This window comes from Haliaeetus leucocephalus, unplaced genomic scaffold, assembly GCF_000737465.1.
Source record: "Haliaeetus leucocephalus isolate CR32 unplaced genomic scaffold, Haliaeetus_leucocephalus-4.0 Scaffold173, whole genome shotgun sequence".
Taxonomy (NCBI): Eukaryota; Metazoa; Chordata; class Aves; order Accipitriformes; family Accipitridae; genus Haliaeetus; species Haliaeetus leucocephalus.
In genome coordinates, this window is record NW_010972609.1 from 379,148 (window position 1) to 401,974 (window position 22,827).

The window sequence follows — 22,827 nt, forward strand, 5'->3', positions numbered from 1 at the left end:
AAAGAGCTCAGCAGGCTCCTGCTCCCTCTTCAAGCTGTCCCTTCCCAAACCAGGTCCTCAGCCCCATCCCTTTCCCTTCTCTCTGGGCTCTGTCCCCCCATCTCAGTTTCTCTCAGTCCACCTTCAGTTCTTCCGTTTATCCCCTGGGCACAGCTCAGCATCTATGGGAGCTGCTCTCTGGGCGACTGTAGGAGCACAGGCTTTACTCTAGGAAGTGTGCAAGAGTTTGCCTCTCTTCTCCACAAGATAACAACTCACACATGGAAAACCTGCTGTGGTTACAGCTGCTGCACAGCGGTTGTGCATGTGTGAGCTCTTTCCCTCCAGCTCTGGTAGGATGCTCTAACTTTTATTGCACTCTAAAAGAAAAAGCTACTTTGCAGCTATGATAGAAAAGTGTGCTGTCAAGCTACTGATACAGAACAGCAAATGTACAGTAACTTTTGCATGGGCTGAGCCTGCGGGTCCCCCAGGAGTAAAGCTCACAAATTATAACTTCAAATTCTTGTGCCTGAACTGGCCTCCTGGCAGCTCTGCACCAAGAACTACATCCACCTTTTTGCTGGATCTCTCTGACAGCTCCGTGCGACTGTTTTGTTTTGCTGTTCGTTCTGCAGGGCTTGTTGGTGAATTGTCCCCCACCACCCTTGCTCCAACAGTGCCTGTAAATAGCACTGGGTGGAATCATGCCTGTTAGCAAAACAAACAATGTGCAAAGACAGGTACCATCCCTTCAAAAGCTTTTAGTTTCTGAGGTTCACTGGATTTCAAGTGAAGTCATTTTATTTCACTTTTTTGCATAGGATTCTTCTTCTCATTATTGCTATACAAAGTCATTGCATCATATTTTACATAATCTTGTAGCAGCATGATACCGTACCAATTACCTTAGTGGAACAAGATTACTAATTTGCTAGCCTAGCCCTAGGATTTATATATGTCTAGCATTAAGCCTTTTACCTTCCTGTCTCCTTGAGCTCTGTACTGTATGCATCCTAATCTAGTACCTGGGTGCTTCAGAGATCCTGTCTTCTGATGTACTCATCTGCCTTGGAGACACATTTTATTTGCAGATGTATCCCCAAAGAGCTAGTGACGCCAAGAGTGTCGTTTTGCTTCCTTGCTGACTGTTCCCCAAATCGTACCCTGATGTAGTTCCTTTCTGAAAGCAGCTGCGGTGAGATGCTGGTTTCCCCTGTACAATGTGACCGGTCACCAGGCTGTGGAGGGATCTTTGTTAACTCAGCATATTGTTCATACCATCTGCTCACCATTTGTCATCCACCATCAATGCAAGTTCAGAAGCATTAAAAAATGACCAGCTGAATTAAAACTTGAGTAAGATTCATCTTGAGTCTTCTATGTGAAGTGAGGAGTGTTTTACTTATCTGGCAGGCCGTACAAAGTTTCCAGAACAGGTTACCCTTGCTGAAAGAATCTCATTTTTCAAAGGAACTTGGCAGGCTGATATCTCACTCACTGAGAGTTTGCACAAGAGCCTCTGTTGAAAACCAGACAACTAGTAGAGAAGGCATTCACCCTGAAAGAACATCAAAGGGCTGACCATATCAATACCCAGCTGAGATAGGAAACACCTCCAATTTGGCAATGTTTCTTCAGTGAAGGAGATACACTTCAGGTTTGGAATTCAGAAGTCTCTGAGCAGATAATCAGAGGATTTACAGTAATCCCTGGACTCCTTCCAAATGAGATAAAGGTCATTTGATAGTCATCTAAAGGATAAGGATTTAATAGAACCTCACAGAAATGTTAACATACTTCCTTTTATTGAGGCATTGGAAAAGAGTTGAGAATGTTCCACTACCTAAATTTGATTTTGATTTCTTTTTTTAACACACACCCCCCCCCCCCCGAAAATAATAAGGATCATTATCTTCTTTCAGAAATGCCTTTTATTTCAAAATTATAACTAGTCTGGTAAACAGACGGCGTAATTGTTTCATCCTAGAACTACACTGGTATTTTATTAGATAACACTTTCTCTCCACCTCTTTCTCCTCCTTGCAGTACGTTTTGCTGTATGTTTGATGGACTATCCTATAACAAGCAAGAAAATACAAATATGATACCCAACATATATACAGCTAATTATTTAAAACAACTGGGTTTTGGTGGGGTGTTTTGTGAGAAGCAGAACTAAGGAAACCTTGTTGCTGCCAGTTTGCAGCCTGTGACACCGGTCCCGCCACAATAACCCCAGTTGCTCGGTGCCTGTTATGGTATGGGCATGTTCCAGCATCCCTTTCCCGTTCTGCTGGGTAAGATGTAGCAGAAGCAGTGCCTGGTCCAGAGCTACCCTTCTAGCGAGGGCCTGGCTGGAAGCTGCCACTCTTGGCAAGGAGTAAGGATTTCTTCTTGCCTTTCCCTTGGAGGAGGGCACCGATGAGGTTTCTCTACTTGGACACCTTTTTAAATTTTTTTTTTTTGCAGTGTTTACATGAACTTACTGTGTTTCTCTGAGAACTAAAACTTCTATCTCCAGTATGAGTGAAGTTAGCCAGATTTTTCAGAAATGATTACACAGTGGGGAAGGAATACTATAGGTAAAACCATGAAAATTCGTAAGCCTGATTTCTGCAGGAGACAGGGCTAAAAAAGAAAGAAAAAAACCCTCAGAAATTATTTTGTCTTTCACAGACCTGAATGCTGCTTTAGTTCCTTCCGGAGACTGGATGCTAAGGCTGCTACTGAAAAATTCCAGCAGGATCTGGGTTTCCGAATGCTAAACTGTGGAAGGACAGATCTGATCAACCAAGCAATCGATGCACTGGGACCTGACGGGGTTAACACCATGGATGATCAGGTATGCCATATAACCACACACACACAAATTCTTTGCATGAACAAATCCCGTGTTCCTTTCCACGTGGCAAATCAATACACGAGGTCATGTTAGTTGCCTCTCCAGGGCTTTTGTAATTCTAGCTTGTGTTTTAGTCTGAAAATGTATCCCTTAAAAAAAAAAACAAAAAAATAACCCCCCAAAAAGCCAGTCAAATCCTAGAGTGAATTGTTTCTTTATCAGCTGGAATGTAGGTCTGTTCCTTGGATGGTCTCTCTCAGACACTGATGGAAGACAGGTTAATACGCTGGCTGCGAATGGAAAGTCTGATGTTGTCTTAATGCTAAGACCATGTCAAAACAAAGTGGGTTTTGCCACTGCCACTCTCTTCTGGTTCAACAGCCCAAATTCAGTCTGGGTCAGTGATGAGTGACCAAAAGGTGTTACTGTCTGATGGCTTTCAGGTGCGAAGTGAGGTAGTTACACGTTCTCAGTACAGGCTGGCATATAAGAAACAGGACCGAGAATCCCAGTGGTGTTGGTATCACTCAGAATTAGCTTTGTTGAAAGTCCATCACACTGATGTGTCTATTTTTTCGTTTTTACCTGTTCCCTGCTCAGCTACATTGAACCGTAGGGATTTGGTAGTCTGGGGAGTCTTTGGCTGCTTCTGCTTGGGCTGTCAGTCCCGTCAAGTAACAGCGGAGTCCGTTCTCTGGGGCATCATTCAATGCATGGAATTAGCTTTTAATTTAAAAAAAAAAAAAAACAAACCAAACAAAAACCAAAAACCAAAACAAACCCTCCCCCAAGTCAACACTCGTTATAGCTGTCACAGCAATGAGAATGTGCTGTCATGTCTAAGAAACAATAGGATGTTTAGCAGTAGGAAGGATTTACGTTCAAGTAGAGAGGTTTTCTCATAGACAGCATTTTACTGCAGTAGCATTTCAGACCAAATTCTGAAACTGGCACGTCTTCCATGGTACTTTCCACGCTCCTGCAATTTTAAAGGAAGAGTGAATGTGTACACAAATACAAGCAGAAACTACTCCTGCACAAGCTTATATTTAGGTGTGTAGTTGCCTTATTTACGTAGCCAATACAAGAAGCTTTGTGGTCACAGAGGTGGGGTATCGCATCATAGGTGCCCTTGATACTGACTTTATTAAAGTGACAAAGGCGGCAGATTTATATTAGGAAGGTCTGCCACTTCCTGTATTATTTTTTTAAATAAGTTTTTGCATTTTCTGTTTATGTAGTCCCTGAGGCCTTTTGTTCTCTCAAAGCAGATTATTTCGCATTGTGAACCTTACTCTCCTAACACCAAAGGCCATCACTTCTCACTGCGGGGTGCTTTTTACCTCTCTTCAGCCAGCCAGCAAACTGGGAGCTGTTTGGCTTTTGTGTGCATAAAGACCCTGCGTTTTGTAGGCAACTCACTGGAACGTTTGAGGAGTTTCTGCTGTCACTTATGGTCTCATTGTCATCCTATTGATGTCATCCTCTAGCCAGTCCTATTGTGAACAGGGGGATTGCAGCATGCTGGCAGCTCTGTCTTCTTTGCAGAACGCTGCTCCCATGTCTCAAAGCAGTGTTTTGGCACTGACCAAGTTGGGCAAGACAGGCTCCCTCTGGAGACATTGTTGCTCCGAAATTCTCCGCTTAAGTGATTCTGGAGCAACTCATCTCTGCAGCTACATGTCCTCCACTGCGCTACCAATCCCAGATAGAGTTAAATCCAAAGTCTAGCAGTGAACTCTGCCGTAGCTGGAATATGAAACCAAATCTGAACTTTGCAGCTAGCTGCTTTTGCCCTTCCTCTGCAGGAATAAGCTAAAGTCAGATGCCCAAACTTGGGAAAACTGGCTTAGGTGTGGCAACAGAAAGTGGGTCTCTGTGTCCACACTGGCACCTAGTAAGCTCAATTCATATATCTGGATTTATTTTGGTCATGATGAGTCTTCTCAAGGCACCTCTGAGGCATGGCAAACAGGTGTGACCATCTCTCACCTGACGGGTACTGCAAAAGTTTTGTGCAAATCCTATGACAGACAGAACCCTTGGACTAACTTAACTTGTAGGCTTTAGATCCAGGTTCAGATGTTGACCACTCCCAGAACATGAGCGTGTCCAACGTTGAGGTGTGTGTTCAGACTCACTTCAATGTGTATGTGTACAGAGAGATTTTTAGAGAGGGAGAGAATTCAGAACATATCTTCAGACACCTGAGTTTAGAGCAGGACCCTGTATTCACTTCCAGTGGGGACCAGGCAGCACTCTGGTTTCACAGGATTTGAGGTGTTTAGGAAAACAATCTCTTCTTCCCTTTGCATACTGAGGAACAAGCAGGGAATGCAAAACTGATATTAAAAAGAAGGAAAAAAAAAAAAAGAAAAAAAAAAAAAAGGAAAGGTAAGTCTATACAAACCTGGTAGTTTTAGAACCCTGACTGTGGCAGAAAATGTGGGCTTGTGCCTGCAGACCTGAGTTTTGAATTCTCAGTTAAGTTTACTTGTCTGTAATGAGAATGGATCCTCCCAAGCCCATCAAAAGCCAAACCCCACCCTCCCCACGCCATCAAAACATCTTTGCAAATGTAACTGCCTCAAATGCAGGAAGCTTGGAATCATGGCTGTTTTGAAAAGACACCTTTGCAGATACAAGATCAGAACTCCTCAGTGTGAGGTGTAATTCTATGATCCATGTCCATCTCTAAAGATGAACCTGTATTATTACACAATGAGCAGCAGAGATGCTGCCTGTGAAAAACTGAAATGCTTGCAATAATTAAGGAGGGGGGAAAAGCTGTAGGATGTGAGCTGGAATGGATTTTACTAGGCCATTTCCTTTCTGTCCTTGGCTACTTCTGAAATGAACTCCGTAAGTAAGGCTCGTTTCTCTCATAATTCATCTCTGAGCCGTCATGGTTTGCTGGTTAAGTGGAGAGAGAGATTTATGGGATTGAAATGCTGAAATATTGTGGCAAATAGGATTTTAGCAATGGGGATAAGTTGCCAAATAAATTAATCTTGTGTATTTTTGTGTTGTTTTCTGCTTTCGGTTCATCTGGCTACAAATGATCCAAGAAATGGTATTTCTTTTTTGGCAGCCTTGAGAAGGCTCAAGAATTGTGGACAATACGCGGCTGGGATTTTCAGTGATCCCTTTTGTATTCTTGCAATCTTGTCCCCTGATGTTTTGTCCGCATCACATTCCAATACTAGTGCATTCTGCCCACTCTGCATAAAACCCAAAATGTTTTGAATGTATACATATGCTCTCCCTACTCACATGCACACACGCTCTTCTGTACGTTAAGATTCAAACTCACTGTGTCTGTGACAGCTTCATTGTTGATAGATATAGAAAGATAACTTTTTTTTTTCTTCTTCCTGAAGGGTATGACCCCACTGATGTATGCCTGTGCTGCTGGAGATGAAGCCATGGTCCAAATGCTTATAGATGCTGGAGCAAATTTAGATATACCAGTGAGTAATAGAGGACCCTCTCCCCATAATTATTCATCTGTAAACTAACAAGAGCAGTTATGAAATCTCTCCTAGCAACTGAAGGCTTCATTTCTGGAAGCTTCTGAGCAAGCCATTTCTTTCAGAAATCATTGCTTCAGGGATTTGGGAGGGGGAAGAAAACCTTCAAAACCTCTTGGAGCACTCAGTGCCTCCAATTATGATTGGCATTGGCAAATCTAATGGGCACGCTGGGGGTAAAGGGGCCTCCCTCCTGAAAGAGCTGCCACTAGGAGAAACCAATAAGCCCATTAAAAAGGCCCAGGGGACTGGACAGAGTGACTAGTGCTGGCAGTGTTCTCTAAATGGCGTAAGTTACCATTCCCTGGGGTTGTCATTTACAAAGAAAAAAAGCCAGTTATGTACCAGTCTAGAGATTACGGCAGACAGATACTGCAATGGTTAATAACTACCTGGTTCCTTTCTCCCAGGTTCCCAGTACCTCTCCACGATACCCGTCAGTCCACCCTGACAGCCGGCACTGGACCGCTCTTACCTTTGCTGTGTTACACGGGCACATCTCTGTTGTTCAGGTAAGCAGAAGAAATCCCCTGGTTGGGAATCTTTACAGGAGACACGGAGGGACTGAAGGGCAGCGCTGGGAGCCGAGACTGTCAGGCTTCCTGAGCACGGGTCTGTCACGGGCTCCACGTGCAGCTTGGTGGAAGCCTTCTAAAAACCAGTGAAAAATTGCATGCTTTGGAAATGAGAAGGCAACTGATGCTTTTCTCAGGGAACTGTGAATTGATGACATAATTCCTAGCAAGGCCTTGATAACAAAACACAGTATGTTTCCTTTATTTTTCTTTGGTTTCAGTATTGGTCCAAGGCTTACCACTTCCAGAACAATACTGCACAATCATTTCTCTGCTATTAGATAAACTAGCGCTTCGTGCGGAGTGGTTACAGGTAGACTTGCTTGATCAGGACACTTTCTGACATGAGATGTTAAATGGCTTATAAATTCACATGTGCAAAAATTCAGTGTATGCTGATTTCTGCTCTAATGGCAGCAAACGATCTGTAACTTCCTGTATAATCCTGGAGAATTGCATGAACAGGATTTAAGCTGTCGTGGGAATTGAGCCTCTCGCAGCCTGCTGGCTCCCTTTTCTGGGGAATTAACGCAGTGGGTAGCGGAATGGGGTCGAGTCCTGGAAATCCTACCTGAACTTCAAGAGGAATTCAAAACTGATGACAGCAGATAGTCAATTGCTGGTGAATTTTATTTACCTTCTGCTCAAAGGGGGAAAAAAAAAAAAAAAAAAAAAAGGTGTAAGCAAATGGAGGCTGCACACAGTCGTTTTTGTTTGTGTACATTTGTAAGTAATTACAAAGATTAGATTCCACCTGGCAAATTGCCAGGGCAGCCTTTGGTATTACAAAGGTTGGACAGCCTTAATTTACATGTGAGATAAGTGTGTGATTCTCCCAGGAAATGTAGCCAAGTATATCAGAGCTCCTGATGGAGCTCCCATGTTTGTTTCCTTTATTTTGGTTAAAACTTCTAAAGATTACATAATTTTTTTTCATTCGGCAACTATTAATAAAAGGGTAGATATCAGCTTTTGCTGAAATTGGTGTATAAAATTGCCTTTCCAGTTAAGGTCTACCACGCAATATTTGCATGTAATAGCTGGCATCTCAAGAGAGAAACAAAACGGCAGTTCTGCTCTGCAAAAAGTTTTACAGTAAAAATGTGAAGGTATGTGCTGTTTGTGCCAAGGTCATCACTAATTGGGGATGGCTGAAACTTAAATTGTGACCGTGTTAGAGGATACAGCCAGCTGGACTCCTCTGCGCAGGGGAAGAACCTCCAGGGCTGGCAGCACCTACAAACAGTGCTCTGGGTGCCCTGATGCCGTCTGCCAGCCCTCGCTGGTCGTTAAAGTTCCCCATCATCTTGTAACCTTCTCCCCTTCATCCGGGAGGGGGGTAATTTCCCACGCGAGCAGTTCGGTGCATTCAACGAAAGCAGGGTTCTGCATGCGGCAAATCACCGGAGCTGCCAGGGACTCCTTATGCCGGCTCCACGGGGCCGGAGAGACCAAGAGGTATGTTTGGCCAAGAGACCAAGAAGTATGTTTGGCCTCCAGGGCTAATTCCCTGCAGGAACCCTGTTTCCTGAGCACAGCGTGAAACTGAATAAGATGGACTTCCTGCACTGAAGAGAAGCTCTGAGCACAGAGCTCTTTGGAGTTGGGAAATTACAATTGTGAAACCACATTCATAAAGGAGACTAGAAAGAAAAAAAAAAAAAAAAAAAAAAGGAGGTGATGCTCTCCAAGCCACCGGTTGAGCACCTTTCCAGCATAAAGTCAATATTGAAAGCACAGTAAAGCAAAAGACAAGAAGAAAACTCTAAATGGACATTCATGTGGAGACTTTAGCTCTCGGCTGAGCAAGGGAATGCAAGAAAAATTTGCCTTGTAATAGATATTTTGCTTTAGCCTTTGAGATGGTCCCTTTGTGTGCATGCACTCTTCATTATGAATCTACTGGTTTTTCTCTCGAACACACAGCCTCTTCTGTTTTGTCTTTCTGAATTACTCTTTTCTCAACTCATCATCTTTCATGTGTCTGTTGCAGCTGCTCTTGGATGCTGGTGCCCACGTTGAGGGCTCTGCCGTTAACAGTGGAGAAGACAACTATGCTGAGACTCCTCTTCAGCTGGCTTCAGCAGCAGGTAGGCTCAGTGCAGCCTCAGCACGCTCTTGCTACCACAGAATAACCCCAACCAATTCACGCGTGGGTCCCATGTCTGTAAAATGCATTAGGAGTCACTTTGCACCGCGTTCTAAGGTACCGTGGGTACCATAAAGATATCAAATGGGTAGCACAGTGAGCTGGCTACGAAAAAGCTGGCATTTTTTTCATTTCTAAAACACTAGTAGGAACCCCGTCTGGGTTGGCAGCGACTAACAGCTGTCGTTATGTGGCAAGAGCTTGATAGGCACTAAATGAGTGTCTGCTTTTGCAACCAGCCCCAACACTTACCTCCTGCCAGCGGCCTCCGTAGTAAAGCTGACTGAAACAACTCCTTTGCGCAGGGCACTGTCAAGAAACATAAAACAGCTACTGTCTAGTCTAGGCATGTCTTGGATCTAAATAACTTCCAGATGCAAAAATTAACAAGTTTAAATTCAGCCTGGGGAAAAATAACGGCTATATAAAGAAATTTGTTTTATTAATTTATTAAATACAAGTAAAATTCTGCATTTCTTCTACCTAACCATCAGGAATTCAGCATTCTGTGAACAAGTCTGTGCTAGCCTAAAAGCACCTGTGGTTTTTCAACACTCCTCACCTCTAACTGTTTTTACTTTTTTTCCTCCATTTCTTTCTGCTTCATTTTTGTGTGTTTATGAAGACGAGTCTCTGGCTTGCTCTGTACCAGGCTTTATTGAAGGGATAAAAAACCAGCCTCCTCCCCTTTCAATGACAGATACTCTTTGTGCTGGCTCTCTTGCCACCACTTACTACTACATCTAATGAAAATGGTGAAAAGGAGGCCTGGCTGAACGTGGGCTGCACTGGTATACTTGGCTGCAGGGTGGTTTTATGAAGCTGTGGCCAGCAAGCGCAGCATAGAGCAGCTCCCGTCTGGCGCTCTCTGTTATCCTCATCCACCAGCTGAACAGCCGAGACTCTGATCTTACTTAAACTGGTTGCCTACATCTCTGCTGGCGCGCATCGAGAACGCCAGACCAGTTTAATTCTCTTTTCATTCTGCCTCGAGCTAGCTGTGCGTTATTAGGTAATCTAGGTGCTTTGTGACTCAGTTTCTCTCTCTGAGATGTTACAAAGACAAAAAGCCTAATGCATGCTTGCAGGATGCTCTGAACGCCTTAGCTGGAAGCATAAAAGTTGCTGGTACAGTCTGTCTGTTACGGGTCCTGTGTTATGTGCTTTCAAAGAGGTAATAGACACGGAATCATCATTATGTTTCTGTCAATTTTTTCCTAGGGAACTACGAGTTGGTCAGCTTATTGCTAAGTAGGGGTGCTGATCCACTCCTGAGTATGTTGGAAGTCAACGGTATGTCTTCGTCGCTTCATGAAGATATGAATTGCTTCAGTCACTCAGCTGCACATGGGCACAGGTAAGGCTCCGTTCATGTTCGGAACAGGGTTTTTCTGCCTAAGGCTATCACTGTAGGTATTCCTATGTGACTTTATATTATGTGTCTTATACCCAGATCCTCGGGTGTGCAGTTCAGAAGATGATGTTAAGACTCCCCAGACAGCAACCATTTTTTAGTGCAGCACAGTTTCTCAGACTATTCTGATTCCGATGTAGGTAGTGCCTTTTGAGCATTTATTCTTTAAACTGGTAGTTGTTCTCTGTTATATCCCTTTGAGAAAAAATGATGCAAGGCATTAATTATTCAGCAGCTATAACTTTGATAAAAGGGGATTATATTTTAGTCAAAAGCACAAAATACAACAGAAAGATCTTTCTTTGCTTTTCCTTACTCTCTCACTTGCTGGCCTAGCTCTGCAACACCAAGAGCGAGTAGGAGCTGGTTCCAGGCCATACATGAGCAGACTAAGTTCCACCTCGCAGTAGGTTATGAGATTGTGGTTCACGTTCTGAGACAGAATCTAATCCTGTTAAGGTGGCAAAAATAATCTGCAGCAGAATTTGCCTGACTGCATCTCTGGTTTTTGGATAGCTGACCAAGAGATCAGTCGTTAAAATGCCACAGAGCCAGCCTGGGCTTTCCAACCCTTGTTTTCAGGGTAGTTATTTAGAAATAAGACATTACTTACAAACTCATCCAGAAATCCTTCTGTTCCCAGAACAAAATGTTAGCATAACAAGCCAATTAAAACAGCCCTGAAACTGCCCATGTAGATGGGCTGAGAGATACCCACAGGGTCGTACAGCTGGCCCTTTCAGTAGTATGTTAAATAGCAGCTACCTTGCTTGAACACAGCTGTGCTTTACAGTGGTGCCAAAACTGCACCTCCAGGTACATTGCACATCTGGATACACCAGGGAAAACATCCCAAGCTCAAATGAGGCCTAAACTCTGCAAAGCTGGAACGGCCTAATGCAGTGATTTACAGTGTAAAACTACACAAACACTGTTCTGTTCCCAATTCTGTTCCCCTCCCACAGTCTTCTGCACCATCTAACCATGCAAACTGTGAAATTCAAGGCTTGTTCTCCAGTCGGATAGGGCAGGGGGATCCGAAAGCACAAAATTAACTGGTTTTAGTCATACCAAGTGGTGTGGGTGCAAAGAGAGCACCAGCTAGTGGCAATTCAGCGTCACAGCTGAGTACTCGGGTGGATTTGCTAGGATGAGGAATTCTGCTGCAGATGGTTCCAGCTGTCTGTAGAGACACCAATGATGCAAGCTTTCTAAAGTGGCTGGACACAAACATGAAGGCCTCTTTCTTGCAATTGCTGTGTGAAATTCCAAACCAAAAAAATTCTCCCTGGATTTAGTGATGCAGAACTGTCATTTTTTTACGGTTTCTATTTACTGATACAGGAAGCGGGTCTGACTAAAACAACGTAACAGTGCTTCAAGATGGTCATTTGGGAAAACAGCAAGGGTTCTAACAGATGCTCTGGTAAATCTTACTTCAGAGCTTAAGATGTTACCACACTCACGGCTGGCAGAAGGAAGCGTGCTTCTACACCAAAGTATAGACTGCAATAAAACCCAGTTTGCCCTAACTCTGAAATATGCCCGGGTACCACTAAGATACAGGAGTATATTCCGTGCTTTTGCTTTTGCTACCAGGGCATCAGTTTCTAGCATGTGGGACAGGGAAGGACAAGTGGTTTAAATGCTGCTCCATATCTGCCAGCTGTCTAGCACGGGCAAGCAAATTATTATTTACGAAGCCAGACCCCTAAACCCAAATCACCATAGTCCTGTCAGAATTGTTGATACTTTATTTATTAATAAGCAATATCTCTTCTTCCTCCTCAGGAATGTTCTGCGCAAGCTCCTGACCCAGCCCCAGCAACTGAAGGGAGATGTGCTCTCACTGGAGGAGATTTTAGCTGAGGGAGTGGAGAGTGACACCTCCAGCCAGGGCAGCTCCAGCGAGGGGCAAGTCAGGCTGTGTAAAACAAGAATGAAGGCTCTGCAGGAGGCCATGTATTACAGTGCTGAGCACGGCTACGTAGACATCACCATGGAGCTCAGGGCACTTGGTAAGGTGTTTGTTTTAAGCATTGTGCGCATTTAAGGCGTCAAAAGCTTTTTCCTCTGCCCCTTTTGCTTGGAGAAGAATCTGTAACCCCAACTGCAAAGCTATTCCAAGCGCATGGGAACCAGTTGTCCAATTTAAAATCAAAAAGTGTTTAAGGATCCTCACAAGTTTTTTTTTCAAATTCTGACTGATCTGGGATGTCCCTCACTTTTGGCTGGATCCTCTGTTCCCAAGTATCAAAAGCAAGGGGGATGTCTCTTCATCAGACACTCTGACACGTAAAATTCAGGGGTAAAGAGGCTGGTCTCAAAAACAAAGATAACATCAGAGATTAAATGGTTTAAGGTAAAAGAATAGATTTGATCTAAAGGTAGGAAAGAGAAGCTTTGAAGCTTGTGCGTCTAGACTGTTAGAGGTAACCAGGAGAAAAGACCTCGCACCATGTTTGTGTAGGGTTAGGTATTCTTACAAGTTCAGTTCAAATTTATTTTGTAATTCTGACTAATCATGAAGCTAAATACACAATAGGGAGCCTCCGGTCCTTAACAATCAGCAGAAAGTTCCAACTTACAGTCCTGGTACCAATCCTTTGCTGTTGTAGACAAGTCACTTAATCTGTCAGTGACCCAGTTCAGTCACCTTTAATATCAAGACAAAAATGTATCTGCTGTTAGGGTGTATGTAAAGATCAGTGCCACTAAGTGTTAGTAACAGCAGCAGGACAATCTACCCACAGGTGCTTCAGAAAATCATTGTCTTTCACTGTCTTTTTTGCTGTGGCTACAGGAGTCCCATGGAAACTCCATGTGTGGATCGAGTCACTACGGACAACCTTCTATCAGTCTCGTTACTCAGTCGTACAGACCCTCTTGCGGGAATTTGTCACCATTAAAGAAGAGGACTATAATGAAGAACTGGTTAATGAAGGGTTGCAGCTCATGTTTGATATCCTCAAAACCAGCAAAGTAATTATTCGTTTTGTAACAGTATCAAAATCAAGTGTTTGTTTTTTGCTATTGCACAAGGTAGTGCACAAGAAGAACAAGTGAACGCCTACACAAAGTCCCTAATGAGTTATGGTATGAAAGTGGCCCCAGTAGCATTTATCTAAATTCATATGCAGTCGTCACAGTAAAGACATTAATTTCAATAGAAGTGAAAGCTATTCTGCTGAAGTCCAGTTCAGCAACTGGCTTTTGACACCATGTGAATGTAAGAGGAGGAGTTATCAATACAGTACTGGGCAATTCAGGTTCTCCCAGTAGTATCTTCTAGGAGTTTTCTGAACAATGCTTTTGTTCAGTGACATTTTCCTTCTAGTTCTTTCTTTTATTTAAAGGTTGCCTATGACTCTTTTTTTCCTTGCTTTTCAAGGCATGTCTAGAATGGATTTTATGTGTGGTATATAGTTTAGCTGTCCCATTTTGCAGATAATTTCACCCAGTCTCTACCATGTTCTCTTCCAAGAGGCTGTCGTCCTTCATGTTAGGAGGGTGATGCCTGCATTCTGGCTGTAGACGGGATACATTTGAAATGCACAGACAGGGGGAAGCTGAGGAGTCTATACAGCCCTTGATACCTCCATAATAGGTCATTACAACGTACACCGTAACTGTCCTTTAAATTAAAAGCAAGAGATATAACTGGCTTACTAAAAACACCTGCAACTAGGAATGGGGACTTGGTATCTGACAGTGAACTGGTAGCATGAATTGAATCTTGCTGAGGACACACTTGTGGGCTTACCTCTTACACAGATGAGCTTCTGCTGATGGAGTCTTTCCCTTGGCAGAGGTTGGCCCAAAAACTGTTGCTGAGAGAATTCTGTCAGAGCATACTTGTTCAGATCATGCTCTTGTCCCTCTGTTTGGAGGTTATTTTTGTAGGGTGCAGTTGCTATAAGGCTCAAGTGAACTGTTACAGCATGTTTGAAACCTGCTCAATACAAAGTGCCAGATTGATGATTCCTGTTCCATCCTCCTTACAGAATGATTCTATCAATCAGCAGCTCGCATCCATCTTCACCCACTGCTATGGCAGCAGTCCGATACCCAGCATCCCTGAAATCCGAAAGACACTGCCAGCTCGCCTAGGTAAGATACTCACCTAAACAGTGAAGTTCTTGTGATTTATTTTTTTTTTTAAAAAAAGCATCCACAGTTTAAAAAAATATTCACCCCTTTTTTCCCCCCCCTTACCCCAACAGATCCTCACTTCCTAAACAATAAAGAAATGTCTGATGTAACTTTCTTAGTAGAAGGAAAGCTATTTTATGCACACAAAGTCCTGCTGGTTACTGCATCTAACAGGTGAGTCGCTTTCCACAGCTAAATGTTAAAGGAAAGTTTGGCCCTTTAGTCTCTCATTTGTGTGACTAGCTCTGTCCCACTCATTGCAGTAAGGCAGCTGCTAAGGATACAGACTACAGCGCATAATGCAGGTCTGCAGGACCAAGCCACACCTTCTTTGCTACTATTAAGAATAGTAGGAGAGTAAAGATGAGTTTTTCTAGCCACTCCTAGTATGTGTTAGAGATTCCCAGAGCTCTGTTGACAAACGAACCAGTAATCATCCCTAAAAACCTGTGCCTTAGTTGGAGCGTACATATCCAGCTGTTCACTCCTCCCTTTCATTCCCCCTCCCCGAGTTTGCTAGCTAGAGCTACACTTGCTCCAGATTTTCTGGAAGTCTCACCCCTGACCGGGTACTCTTGCAGTTATTAGTTTCTTTCTCTATTATTGGCATAGTAACTGTGTTTTGCAATTATTATAGGGTGGGATTGGCTCAGGCCCAAGCAATTTACAGATTATGTTGTGCCTGAAGTTCTATACTAATTATCAGTAAATTGAAAGAAAAGTTTAAATTTTCACCTTGCAAACAAGAACAAGGAAGGATCTTTATTTTCCCCGTGCTTAGGCTGTTTGTCAATAGGTAACGAGTATGTGAAGCACTAATACAGAAATCTATTAAAACCATTCTCAGGTTTAAGACGCTAATGACCAATAAAACAGAACATGACAGCCATGGCAGCAAGACTGTTGAAATCAGCGATATGAAATACAGTATTTTCAAGGTATGTAACTTATTCTACCTTTTGTTTATTCTTCTCCTCACATACTTGGAAGCTAGGACTAAGCCAAGGCTTAATATCATAGGTAATTTACAAGTAGAGATGGAGTTCATTTCAACATGCCTGTATTTCAAGAGTATTCTGATCTTTGTCAAAACTTTTCAGCTAGGACCAACCTTAAAACAGAAACCTCCAGCCTATATTCTTATTTTCTTACTAGGCAGCTGACTCTTCCATAAAGCAGGAGAAACTAGTCTTCTACGGAAAATAGTTTTGTACTTTTTAAGGCACCATTTTCATGCTGTGCTAAGCAAAAAGTAAACTTATTTACAGCAGGTGGACTGCCAGGCTTCATATTAATTCAAATCAGATGATCAGAAATCAATGGTGTCCCTTTCAAGAAAGGCTTAAAATTGAGAACTGCACTTTGCTTTTATGACATTTCTGTATTTAATGGACCTAAGGGAGGTTCATTCATGGAGGGAAAGCAGGTTACTTTATACACACCCAAGGAAAAAAACCAAGTCAGTGAAATATGATAGTTAAGTTATTCCAGCTTTCCAGATCTGCATTTCAAATTTGGATGAAAGGTACAGAACAGGGAAATCTGAAGGGCAGAATAGGTTGTATAACTGTTTCACTACAGGGTTGAGGCTTTTCCTTTTTTTATAAACAAACAAAACAGCAAAGCTGTTGGTCAGCAGTAGTCATCGCACTTAGAGGGAGTGATGTTGACCATAAGAACATCTTTGTTCTACTTGAAAGGGGCTATACACATTTTGTGTTGGATAGATGACATCCAAATTTTGCAGCTCAGGCCATGACAGAAAAAAGAAAATGCAATTGAGTATATTGAAACAAGCCTCCTTAATGTTTTTACATCAAAAGGTTTCTAAAGATAAAACTATTGCTTCACTGGAGAGAGCAACAAATCAAAAAGAAGTTAAATACTTCATGGAATTAAACAACGTGATGGTAAATAAAATCAAACAAGTTAAGGAGATGATGGCATTCTACAGCAAGCTCAGTTATGGTGCATGGAGGATGCTGAGGCACCAGAGATCTGTGTTCTGCTCAGGGCTCTGCTGGAAAGCAGCTTTGCTCCCCTGTAGTTCCGTTATACAAATAAGGCAATTTTAAAAGTAGAAGCTTAGTTTTGTTACCACTACTGTTAGAAATGGTAAGCACAGCATGCAGCCCCCATACCTGCTTACACAGCACCCAGGACACTGGAATGACTTCTCTTTCCAACACCCAATCTAGTAGTTCCCCAGATAAGAGGGTACTGGTTTAGCTGGGGGTGTGCACATGTAGATCAAAGAGCAGAAGCGGACTCTAGCTCTCCCTGCAAACAATTAGGCCTTTTCCTCTGGCCCTGATGGGGGGGCTGGAAGCTGATTAGAAGCACAGCAGGGGAGGCAAGTGGCTGGGAGGTCCCCGAGACACACATGCTCATGGCGTGGCAGTTTCAGCGCTCCAGCTCGCTGGCAGCTCTGCGTGTGACCAGCCTGCAAGGCTTTACAAAACTGGATCCGAGGAACTGTTTTTACAAGGCCATTTGCGTTGCTCGAGACACACTGTCACCCTCGGCCTAAAATCCTCAACAAGGCCCTTTTCAGAGCCCAAGGAAGAAAGGAGTATTAGAAAGCAGCAGATTTGCAACACCATAAGAAAGCCAACAGTGGAGGCGAGAGCCAGCATACCACACGATTCCCGTCTGCTCAGGAAGGGGAGCTCAGTCATTCACAGCCTCTTGTGACTTCGGTGATAACAGCTTCATGCCTGGCCTTCTTCCCGTTTCAGATGCTGATGCAGTACTTATACTATGGAGGAACAGAATCTATGGAAATTCCCACCACTGATATCTTAGAGGTGAGAGTGTTTTCTTCTAAGTCTTGCCAAGTGCACTGGGGCATAAACAGAGCTTGAAAGGCAAAATCGAGGAACTAACAGCAAGCTTCCAATCCAGGAGTATACTTAACACTTTGAGCTTAAAGTTTCGTAACAGCATTGCTTGGAAATAAGAAGTATCAATTATTTTTTATTACGTCCATGAGATGCTGGGGGGGCCAGGGGGAGGGTGGTGGCAGGGAGGGAAATCACTTACAGTGCTTTTGGTCCCCAGAGTTGGGTGGAAGTCTCCTTTGTACCATGTCCTCTTGGTCCTGGGAGAAGGAAGCAGGCAGAAGGAAGCTGTACTTTTGGTGGGGCACAGAAAAGGTGCAGCTGATTCACCAGCTCTGGTGCCCGCAACAGGCTGAACACCAAGGGGCTGCAGATTGTAGAGAAATGACCCATTTCAAGCTGAACTTCAGCAGGGCAGCTGATGGTACTGCAAAGACTGGACTAAGAGCACTTCCCCATTACAAACAGGGCCTTTTACAATAATGCTGCTCAGTCACGAGTAGTCTGGTGAAATTAAAGCTTGCAGCTAAAGACTACACAGCTATTTTTTTTTTTTTTTGAGAGGAAAGGGGGCTTTGAGCAGTCTAGAGCTCATATGTCAAGGTGACAGAAGGTAGCACAAATACACTCCCTGCAGGAGCAGCAAGCCTTTACTAAGAGGGGAAGTCAGTCTGTCGCTTTAGCTAGGCATCAAGTGGCCTTTCTGCTCTTTCACGGGGACTTGGCCATTAAGATGGGGAGTCAGAGATCGTTCAGAGAGGAAATCATTAGTTCTGTCCATTTGCCTTCCCAGGCTCATGATCTCAAATAGCTTCTCTCTTGTCCTGATAGCTGTTGTCGGCTGCCAGCCTGTTTCAACTGGACGGCCTCCAGAGACACTGTGAAATCCTCTGTGCCCAGACGATCAGCATGGAGAACTCTGTTAACATCTATAAATATGCAAAGGTATATGCCAAACGGCCTTGTTTAAGAATCACAATGAAACAGCATGCATGCTTTCCGCAGTCCTGTTTTGGTAACTAAATACAACAGGCACAGAGTGGGCACCTGCTATGCTGGTAACTCTACCCCAACCGCAACCACAAGTGAGATGTACTCGAGTTCCAGTCTGTAAAGTCCTACACAGCCCTACTATGTTTTCTTGTCTAAAGCAATCATGTATGAAATTGATGCAAGATCCCTACAGAGCAGGGGAGAGGTGTCCTAGCAGGCTGATACAGCAACATCATCCAGCAAAGCCTAAGAGATTCAAATCCTCAGAGCAGCAGCGAGGGGCAATCGATCATAGTACAGCAACTAAGCAGCAAACCCTTTCCTAGCACGCCTACTGCTAAAACGTATTCTTTACAGCTCCAGAACTAGTATATATTCTGTTGTGTGACACAGATATTCAGCTCTATAGCAAATCATCCATGCTATCAGTTAAATCACGGAGAAATACTCTGCCACTCCTGAAAGTTTGCAGGGTCAGATCCCTTAAGCAGAAAGACTACACAAAGGGCTGATTACAACGCACACGTTTACTTTGTGTGTAGTGTCGCACTGATCCTTTTAGATTCCTGACTCTCACACTGGGCCATTTTTTTCCATGGAACTCAGGCTGGTTTATTTCAGGACCTAAAATTTAACAGTATGCAGTGGTAGAGAGGGGGAAGGAGCATTCCCTGCTGGCTGCCTTTACTACTTTTCCTTAAATTACTATTTGCACAAAGTTTCCAGAAACAGGGATATGTGTGTGCACAGTGCTTCTAAATACTGAACTTGAGTTTCATTGTTCTATTACTGAGCTTCCCCCACTGCTTCTGAAGCAAAGGGTACCAGATCACAGCCAGAAATCCACCTAACATGCTTTAGAAGTGTAACATCCCTATTCTCCTACATTAAGCTCCTTTTTTTAGGAGTTAGGCTTGCATCCTATCAACCATATTCTTATTGCCACGAGCTGTGCACACCATCTGGCAGCACAGGGTTTTATGTTGCGGCCCACGAACTCCCCGCCTGCACAGCTAAACAGGTATCTTGGCCACTTCATCAGCCAGCTGCTCTGCTCCTTTAAGAGGAAGAGACGTGAGTGCAGGCCAGCAGCTCTGCCAACAGCAGGCCATCAGGGGAAGGAATTAAAAGAGCTTGAATGCCTTCCTGCTCACACCTGTGCCTGCAAAAAGCACCAAAAGAAATTATGGGCCATCGCTGGTCCTACCTTCAGTGCTTCTCCACTGTTATTACCGTCCTTTTTCTGTCTTAGAAAACACTAAAGGGAACAGCATTAGAATGAGAAGAGGCTCAGGCATGTCCTTTAGGTCTGTGACATAACAGAAAAGGCTAATTGATCTTCCTCTCTCCTGCAGATTCACAACGCGCCTGAACTAGCCTCCTTTTGTGAGGGCTTCTTCCTCAAACACATGAGCTCTCTTCTAGAACAGGACTCATTCAAACAGCTGATCTACAGCAGAAACAGCAAAGTGCAAGGCCTGGACCCTCTGCGGGACTTGCAGACAACCCTGGCCGGCCGCCTGCACTCCGTGTACGTCACCTCCAGGGTGTGAAGCAGGAGCAAGGCAGTGGCAGGAGCACTGGTTCAAACTGCACGGGGATGCGTCGTCAGGCAAAGCTGTGGCTTTCCTCTTTGCCTTCTGGATCTTGCTGAAAGTCCCCTACAACAGATAACCCCTAGGCAAGGGTGCTGTGCCTCGTCCCACTGACGGAGGGGGAGCTGGCTTCTCTGTGCTACTACTGTCACAGAAACACTGTCACAGCGCAAACAAGACCTGAGGATGCAAGTGAAGAACCTGAACCGAAGAGAAGATCTACGCTGCCATTTAAACAAGCACAATGCAGGGCTGTAGAGAAGCGAGGCAATTTACCTAGACCCAACACCTAATATGTAGTCTTAAGTGTCTGTCTACACACCATAATGGCCACCTAGTTCATACGCATAGATGTTTTACTTGTAAAAAGGCTGCATAGAAGGAGTTTTCTAATCCTATGGACCACTGCCCATTCAACGAGTCATCTGTCTGAACACAAAGGCTGGTGTACGCAAACTACTTCACTGTAGTAAAAACCACCAGTGTCTATACATGTCAAGAGAGACTGCCATCAATCTTCCCCCAAACTGTTTGCACCTTGAAAGAGAGATATTTTATAATGTTCAAAGCTGAGTAGATACTAATACTAACTCTGAAATGACTCACTCTTTAAACCTAATATGAAGAACTGAGCTGGGGCAGGGAGGAGAGGATTGGTTTTTTTATTTTTTTAATACAGTTTCACTGTGCTAGTTGTTAATCTGGATCTATTTTGAGGCAGGGAAAAAAAAGCTGTCTACCCTTTCCACTATTGATGTTTGATAGTCCCAATCACTTTTACCTTAAAAACCTGTTTCTGAACATTATCTGTGAGACCTGACACCATAAAAGATTCTAAGAGACTCAGGTGTAGTAGGAGCTAGCACTATGCTGAAAAACTGTCCAATAGCATAAATGGCAATAAAAATCTCCCCAAGACCCTGAGGAACATACAGCTTGATGGTTGTTCTCTCGCTGGAGCTAGTTGGGATTAAGAAGCTCTGACCTCTATAGTCTCCACTTCCACAGCCTCATCCATGGAAGGATGTTGTTTCCACAGATATGCTACCTCAGGGGGGACTGGGCATAGTGCACACCTGACTGCTTCCTCGAGGTAGGCTGCAGCCTGACATTTAGGCAGCAGCACTTAAAACAAGATGGCTCGACTCAAATGCCCAAGATTCACATTTTTCCTTTGTTCGCATTAGACATGTTTCTGGTCCAAAAGGACTCATTCTAGGCCGCCTTCTAGCTGACATAGGAGAACTAAAAGGAGGCAGTTCAATCTACAGTTTGGAGTCTGAAGCAATGTTTTTGTGTGTGGTTTTTTTATCTTAAATAATCCCAACCATAGGAACACAGTTAGTTGTGTAAAAACACAGACCTTGCTCTTACCAATAGCTTTAAGGAAAGACCTTCAGATATTCCCACTGATCTTTGTTAGCACCCACCAAAAGCATTTGCTAAGATGCTTTCATTCGTTATAGGTGGGTGAAGGAGAAGAGGAAGCCAAGGTTGCAGTGGAGAACTACTGCTCCTTAGAAATTCAACAATTAATATTGTAACTGAACACACTGGAAGAAGGAGGCTCAGCTGGGCCCAAGCTTCAAAGCATGACATAGACATGGTTTAGGTAGATGAAGGGAAGGAGAACAAACTCCAGCATCTCCCAACAAATCCATCAAAATCTGACATCGCCTCATTCCTAAAGGATTTACATGAGAGGTAAATTGCATGCAAGAATAATAATGGTTAGTCTAGGCTCAGTAAGCTGACAGACAAGTTGGTCAGGGCACACTCCAATTTGTCCTTTAGGTACACATTCATTTTTGAAGATCACCAGCTTCAATAACCCTATTTATTATCAGAAAGCCATACAGGTGTTTCAAAATTATCACTGGTCTGCCTGAAAAATACCACAAAAGGCTTTATCTTGGAAAGTATTTTCAAGTAGCTGCTCCACCTATCTGTACAAATATGTAGGTCCTCTTTTGTTGCTGTAATATTACAATGCTTTGTTAATTGTACATTAATGTTGTCATTTATGTAAATGTACCAGGATTTTATTAACAACATAATTTTAAAATACACAGCTGCTGTTATTTATTCTGCTCTTCTAACAACAAGAAATACCATATTTAAAGACACTTCTGTGGAAAAGGCCACTGCAGTTTTAGCATCTTAAAATTGTTTTGGTATATATAGCAAATGTTATGCATTAAAACAAGGGATAAAGAGGCATTCATTTCCCCTTCCTAGGCTCAAACATTTTTTGAAGTAATAAGTTTAACTTGCCTTTACCCTAGCCAAAGTAAGTCTACCTGCTTTCCATTGAAAAGCAGCAGATGGTAGCATCTACGGAAAATCCCAATTCTAGGATCCTGCTCTGCAGCAGAAGAGACAGCAACTATTAACGCAGGGGTATTCAAACAGCCCTCAGAAGGTAAACATGTGATTTGCTCCCACATCTAACAAGTAAAATGTGAAAAAGCAGGCGACACTTCCTTTCTGAGTCGCCTCAGAAGCCCAAAGGCTAAAATGGTTCTGGCTGGTGCACACACAGGGTCTGGTGCTTCACTGTGGCAGTAGCAGGATTCCTGTCAGAGCAAAGAGCATTTAAGAACACTCTGACAGCCATGCAAAGTCAGCCATGCAACAGTATAGGAAGCAAGGGCATTTATTTAACTAGGAAGTAAGTAATACACAAGTTTAAGAGCAAGAATTTGATTCAGAACTATCTTTTTTTTTTTTCTTCCCTAAGTTTACTCCATAAATA

At 43.4% G+C, this 22,827-nt stretch overlaps 1 protein-coding gene across 1 annotated transcript in view; it reads left to right on the top strand.

Annotated features, from left to right (window-relative positions):
• Nucleotides 1-20,030, top strand: part of ABTB2 (ankyrin repeat and BTB (POZ) domain containing 2) — a 133,472-nt gene extending 113,442 nt beyond the window's left edge. Inside the window, exons 5-17 of the mRNA XM_010563658.1 lie at nucleotides 2,659-2,824; nucleotides 6,205-6,294; nucleotides 6,765-6,866; nucleotides 8,923-9,019; nucleotides 10,300-10,435; nucleotides 12,284-12,510; nucleotides 13,296-13,474; nucleotides 14,497-14,602; nucleotides 14,716-14,818; nucleotides 15,492-15,582; nucleotides 17,383-17,451; nucleotides 18,316-18,429; nucleotides 19,833-20,030. Of these exons, the coding sequence (XP_010561960.1) occupies nucleotides 2,659-2,824; nucleotides 6,205-6,294; nucleotides 6,765-6,866; nucleotides 8,923-9,019; nucleotides 10,300-10,435; nucleotides 12,284-12,510; nucleotides 13,296-13,474; nucleotides 14,497-14,602; nucleotides 14,716-14,818; nucleotides 15,492-15,582; nucleotides 17,383-17,451; nucleotides 18,316-18,429; nucleotides 19,833-20,030 (1,678 nt within the window). The remainder of the gene's footprint in view (nucleotides 1-2,658; nucleotides 2,825-6,204; nucleotides 6,295-6,764; nucleotides 6,867-8,922; nucleotides 9,020-10,299; nucleotides 10,436-12,283; nucleotides 12,511-13,295; nucleotides 13,475-14,496; nucleotides 14,603-14,715; nucleotides 14,819-15,491; nucleotides 15,583-17,382; nucleotides 17,452-18,315; nucleotides 18,430-19,832) is intronic.
• Nucleotides 20,031-22,827: the final 2,797 nt, after the last annotated feature.